At 37.7% G+C, this 6,000-nt stretch overlaps 1 protein-coding gene across 1 annotated transcript in view; it reads left to right on the plus strand.

Moving 5' to 3' along the window:
* The window catches only part of LOC113090774 (glucocorticoid-induced transcript 1 protein-like), a 30,021-nt gene extending 24,428 nt beyond the window's left edge, over window positions 1-5,593 (plus strand). Inside the window, exons 4-8 of the mRNA XM_026256362.1 lie at window positions 458-595; window positions 696-845; window positions 985-1,195; window positions 1,348-1,468; window positions 4,109-5,593. Of these exons, the coding sequence (XP_026112147.1) occupies window positions 458-595; window positions 696-845; window positions 985-1,195; window positions 1,348-1,468; window positions 4,109-4,394 (906 nt within the window). The 3' untranslated portion in view covers window positions 4,395-5,593. The remainder of the gene's footprint in view (window positions 1-457; window positions 596-695; window positions 846-984; window positions 1,196-1,347; window positions 1,469-4,108) is intronic.
* Window positions 5,594-6,000: the final 407 nt, after the last annotated feature.

The following is a 6,000-nucleotide window of genomic DNA, read 5'->3' on the forward strand; positions in this document are numbered from 1 at the left end:
TATTTATTTATTTTTGTATGTATTTTATTTTATTTTGGCTGTGCCTTATATGATTATATTGATTATGGCATTTAACAAAACTGTGCCTTTAATTTTTATTTATTACTTTTATATGTTTTTTTAATATTATTATTATTTATTATTATTTACTTATTTAGTTTTTTTTTTTCCCAGTAATTTTTTTTTATTTGATTTTTTTTCCAGTTGTTATTATTATTATTATAATTTTTGTATTCTTATTTTGGCATGTCATAAAGCACTCTGACATTTAGCACACCTTAAGGTCCCAGCTCCAATTCTGTACCTCTCTCTCTCTCTCTCCTAGCCATTGTCTCATTTATTCAAGCATAAGTGGATTTATTTCCCTATAATAATATTTGATTTTACTTGTTTTATTTGTATCTTTGTTGTTTCCTCTTCACTTTATAATGAATCTTTCTCTGGTTTTGTCTTTCAGATTGCTAAGCTCAGGCTCCAGCTGCAGCGCAGTAAGCAGGGTGGAGGCCGTCAGTGTCAGGACAGTAAAGAGCGTCTCTCCCCCCTCCCCTGCTGCAGCAGCGCCTCCATTACTGCCACTACCATCAGCACAGCTCCGGTCCGCACCCTCACACACATTACCTCAGTGTATGCACTAAATACATCCCGCTGATTCTGTGCGGTTATAAATTATAAGTTGATGTCGTCTCCATGTTCAGTCGTCCATGTCGAAGCCAGCACAGATGCCACTGGCCAACATCACAGTGCCAAAGCCCTCCATCTCCAGGGTTCCCAGCAGCATGGAGGGCATCAACCACGAGCTGGAGAAAGTCTTCATCAAAGACAACGGAGAGAAAGAGGAGCTCAAGGTACACACACACACACTCCTAAAGACATACTGTAATCAGACTAAGTAAACAGGTTGAAATGCATGCATGTTGCTGTATTTTATTCTACTGTTGTCCATAAAGCTTGGTTGTTCAAAGTCTCTCTCTGACTGGCCCTCAGTCGCTGGAGGTTCCTGACGGGCGGCGGGCTCCGTTTCCTCCTCAGCAGCGCAGCAGCAGCAGTCGCGGTGTAGACACTCAGACGTCATCAGTGCCTGGACGCTCCAGCAGCTGCTCCAGCCTGTCGCCCTGCCTCTCGCCCGCGTGCCCACCCCGCTCACACGACGGCAGCCCGTACTCCACCGACGAGATGCTGGACGACAGAGACAAAGGTCAGACCTACACTCTGGTGGTCAAGCCTGACTGCCAGCCGAGAAGCAGTTTCAAGTTCAAATCATATGCCTATATTTTGTAGTATTATATCAAGAGAGGTGTCTGATATTAATCTAGAGATTAATTGGATATTTGTAATTCTGTCCCGCAGACAGCGGCAGCAGTTCACCCCTGCCTAAATTCGCCTCGTCCCCGAAACCCAACAACAGCTACATGTTCAAACGGGAGCCTCCAGAGGGCTGCGAGAAGATCAAAGTGTTTGAGGAAATGACGTGAGTGGAGCTGGATTTCTCTAGTGAGCCTCAGATAGCACATGTAAACATCAGAGAAGCGTAGAAGAAAATATGGCACATAAAATATGCTGTTTAAATTTAAAAAAAATTAAGGGTGGCAAATACACACACACACAGATCTTAACTTTACATTACATCATCAGGCCAGTGTTTAATTTCTTTATTTGCCCTTTATATATATATATATATATATATATATATGTACAGTACAGACCAAAAGTTTGGAAACATTACTATTTTAAAGGGCTGAAACGATTCCTCGAGTAACTCGATTACAAAAAATGATCGAGGCAAATTCCTCTGCCTCGAAGCCTCTTTTAATTTATTTTAAATCTCACGTCAGGTTCTTTCGCAATGATTTTTTTTTTAATGTAACAACGCATTTACGTCACCCACAAAGCGGAAGGAGACACAAGCGCTGCGTCAGAAAGCGTTTTGACTGTTTGATTTGAGTAAAACTAGTATCACATCACATCACAATCACCCGTCAAAATAAGAGTCCGGTTAAAGGGGGGGTGAAATGCTATTTCATGCATACTGAGTTTTTTACACTGTTAAAGAGTTGGATTCCCATGCTAAACATGGACATGGTTTCAAAAATTAAGTTGTACGTTTCCGGCTTGTCACAAGTTTCGGAAAGTTTTTCTTGAGTATGGGTCTGTGTGACGTTCGATGGAGCGGAATTTCCTTATACGGGTCCTAAGGGCACTTAGGACAACCCTGCACAGATTACCAAAAAAATAAAAATAAAACAGCATTAAGGGACCAGTGGATGTAAATCCCCTTTTGTTTACCAAAAAGTTAAGTTAATTTTCAATAATTAAAAGATAAATTAAATTAATGTTTTATGTGTTTAAGGTTTAATGTGCATCTCAGAAAATGCTTTATTTAAAACCTCAACTGAATGGCACTTAAATGCACTTAATTCATCTGTCAACTTTATTGTCATTGTTCACAGTACAAGTACAGACAGAGAAAAATGGGTAATAATTAAATGTTTATTTTTGATGTATGCATTCTATCCATTTAAAAAATAAAAATAAAAAATTTCTAAAAAAGGAAACTTAGCTGTTCATTTTAAGAGACCTAGAAGTCTTATTTTCTCTTGCATAAGTAATATTACACTTTAATTAAGCAAAAACTATTTTTATCCGATTACTCGATTAATCGATGGAATTTTTTGTAGAATACTCGATTACTAAAATATTCGATAGCTACAGCCCTACTATTTTTAATGTTTTTGAAAGATGTTTCTTCTGCTCATCAAGCCTGCATTTATTTGATCAAAAATACAGAAAAAAACAGTAATATTGTGAAATATTATTACAACTTAAAATAATAGTTTTCTATTTGAATATACCTTAAAAAAAATTATTCCTGTGATGCAAAGCTGAATTTTCAGCATCATTACTCCAGCCTTCAGTGTCACATGTAACATCCAGTCTATCACATGATCATTTAGAAATCATTCTAATATTCTGATTTATTATGAGTGTTGGAAATAGTTCTGCGGTCTAATATATTTGATCAATAAAAGGTTAAAATGAACTTCATTTATTCAAAATAAAAATAAAATCTAATAATATATATTGTAATAATATATTTTCTTTACTATCACTTTTTATCAATTTAAAACATCCTTGCTGAATAAAAGTATTGATTTTATATTAAAAAAAAAAATACTGACCCCAAATTACTGACCAGTAGTGTATATTGTTATTACAAAATATTTATATTTGAAAAACATAGCTTCTTTTTCTTTTTTTTATTCATCAAAGTATCCTAAAAAAGAGTCACATGTTCTGAAAAAATATTAAGCAGCAGAACTGTTGCTTTGATAATTAATCATCATATTAGAATGATTTCTAAAGGATCATGTGACAATGATCCTAAAAATTCAGCTTTGCTTCAGAGAAATAAATGATAATTTAAAGTATAATCAATTTAAAAACAATTATTTTAAATTTTAATAATATATCACAATAATACTGTTTTTTCTGTATTTTTGATCAAATAAATGCAGGCTTGATGAGCAGAAGAAACTTCTTTCAAAGACATTAAAAATAGCAATGTTTCCAAACTTTTGGTCTGTACTGTGTATATATATATATATATATATATATATATATATATATATGTGTGTGTGTGTGTGTGTGTGTGTGTGTGTGTATGAAGACATTAAAGAGAGTAAAGCAATGCTTTTAATTATATTCAATTACAATTATATTAACCCTCTATTGCTCCTCTGAGATTTTACTATACATGGTCAGAAATGATCACCATTGGAAATGAATAGGAAACACACACCAAAACATTGTTTTGGGGTACAATCTACAAATAAGCTAAAGTACAGAAAAAAAGCACACCGCAATCAAGGGTTAAAATACTAAAACATCAAGAGTGCAAACAGGCATCTTTTTGACCACCTAAGTGTACAAGTGTGACTTGAAAGTTAGGACCACCAGTGAATTAAATAATTCACAGCAACAGTGTTCAATAAAACACAAATATCCATATTTGGCAAGCAGTGTTTCCCCTTGAACACTGAGCTGTGGGACACGCTGTGAACATTAGTGTCCCATTTGGAACTTTCTCCTAAATCGCTTTCCTCTTTCATAGGTCCAAACAGTCAGCCACCCTCCCCCTTTTCTCCTGCCCTGACAAAAACAAGGTCAACTTCATCCCCACGGGCTCTGCGTTCTGCCCTGTCAAGCTCCCGGGATCCCTCCTCCAACCGAAAGAGGAAAGCCAGGCCGGCCCCAGCGGCTCACACCACCACCACCATCACATGGCCACTCAGGTCTCCACCAGCACGAGCACAGACGACCCTCCCGAATCTCCCTCTCAACAGCAGGAGGCGCCCTCAGAATCGGCCTCCCAGCCTCAGAACTTTGAAGTCAGCTAAACGCGGCAGAGCTGGTCTCGGTCGCGCCGCTCCGCTCCGCTCCTGTGTAGAGGACCGTCCGTTCCCCGCCCCCAAACTTCCTCTTCTCTCTCTGATGGACCCCACCTTTGTGCTGAATCCTTACTATCTGCATGGCATAGCAACTGTGGCCCGAACGAGAATCGCAAACGCAGCCGAGGGGTTCGAGTATGTGGCAATGCCATGCTTCGGTGTCTGGATGGGAACGGCGTCTGAAGGATGCGTTTTGGGAGAAGGACCTTTAGAATATGCATATCAAAAATTCAAATGGCTTCACTGTTATCTCGATAAATGAGTGAGCGTCTCACATTAAAATCATATTCATTAAATTAGCCTATCGATAAGTCCAGCCACATTCCAGAAATTCCCATTTTGATTTTTTAGTGTAAGATGTGGATGCGTTCGCAGGTAGTTTTCCATCTGATTGGATTCCGTGTTGCAACGGCACAGCTGTTTTCAAACGCAGCTTTGCTTTCCTTTGCTTAAAATTTAAGCAAAGTGGCTTTTGTATGAGCACTATAATCAGCGCAAAGCGAGGGGTCGCCTTCGAAAACACCGCCGATTTACAAGGAGAAAGACGACTGATGCTTTCAGGAAGGTCTTAATAGTGTCAGGGCATGCATTTAAAACTGATCGTATGTTTAACATTAAATGATGTGTCGTGTTCTCTTTCAACATCCACAGTACGAATAAGCTCTCTCTCTATCGATATATCTATTTATGAGAAATCTATATATAAAGAAGTAAGCTTGTATGAATTTAAAACCGTGTATTGCTGTGTTATGTACATTATGGGAAATGAGCTGCACTCCACGGGTTGACGACTGTCCAGGTTTCCTACCTTCTGACCATGATGCAGAAAGAGAAAAACACAGAAATAGTACTAAAGGTTTTGTTTTCACACCTTGAGGCACGGTGTCGGCCTGCGGCCTCGCTTCGGGTGCATCACACAAGGTTTAAACTCAGGTAAAACTCCCATTCAGATCCGTCCCATCACATTCCATGTGGAGAGGATTGGGTCGGACACACTGTGTGTTGAAAACATTAGACAACCCTCATGAGTCAGACGTGCGTCATCACTGTCACTATATGACATGCATTCAAATTTAATAAAGACAAACAACAGCCCAGATCACAGGTTCGAGGAGATGCATTTTCTAGTGGCATGTCAAAAAAAAAAACTTATTTATTAAATTAAATCCTATTTATTTACACCTATTACTTTTAAACATTTAATTTCTTCATTTTATACGTATTATTGTGACATTGCAACTTTATTCTCAAAATCTTCTCCATTTTTTTTATTTTAACATGCTACTAGGACATGCTACTGGGGATGCGTCTAAAATAAAAGGAAGAAATGTCTTACTAAAATAAAGAAAAAAAAAACATTGTTTTGTGTAATGGAATGAAGGGTATTTTTAAGGCCATTAAAATAGCCTCTTTTGTGGCATTGTGACATTTTCTTAATGAATTGTACCGTATTTTTTGGACTATAAGTCGCACCTGAGTATAAGTCGCATCAGTCCAAAAATACGTCATGATGAGGAAAAAAACATATATAAGTGGCACTGGACTATAAGTCGCA

The sequence above is a fragment of the Carassius auratus genome, unplaced genomic scaffold, assembly GCF_003368295.1.
Source record: "Carassius auratus strain Wakin unplaced genomic scaffold, ASM336829v1 scaf_tig00214021, whole genome shotgun sequence".
Lineage (NCBI taxonomy): Eukaryota > Metazoa > Chordata > Actinopteri > Cypriniformes > Cyprinidae > Carassius > Carassius auratus.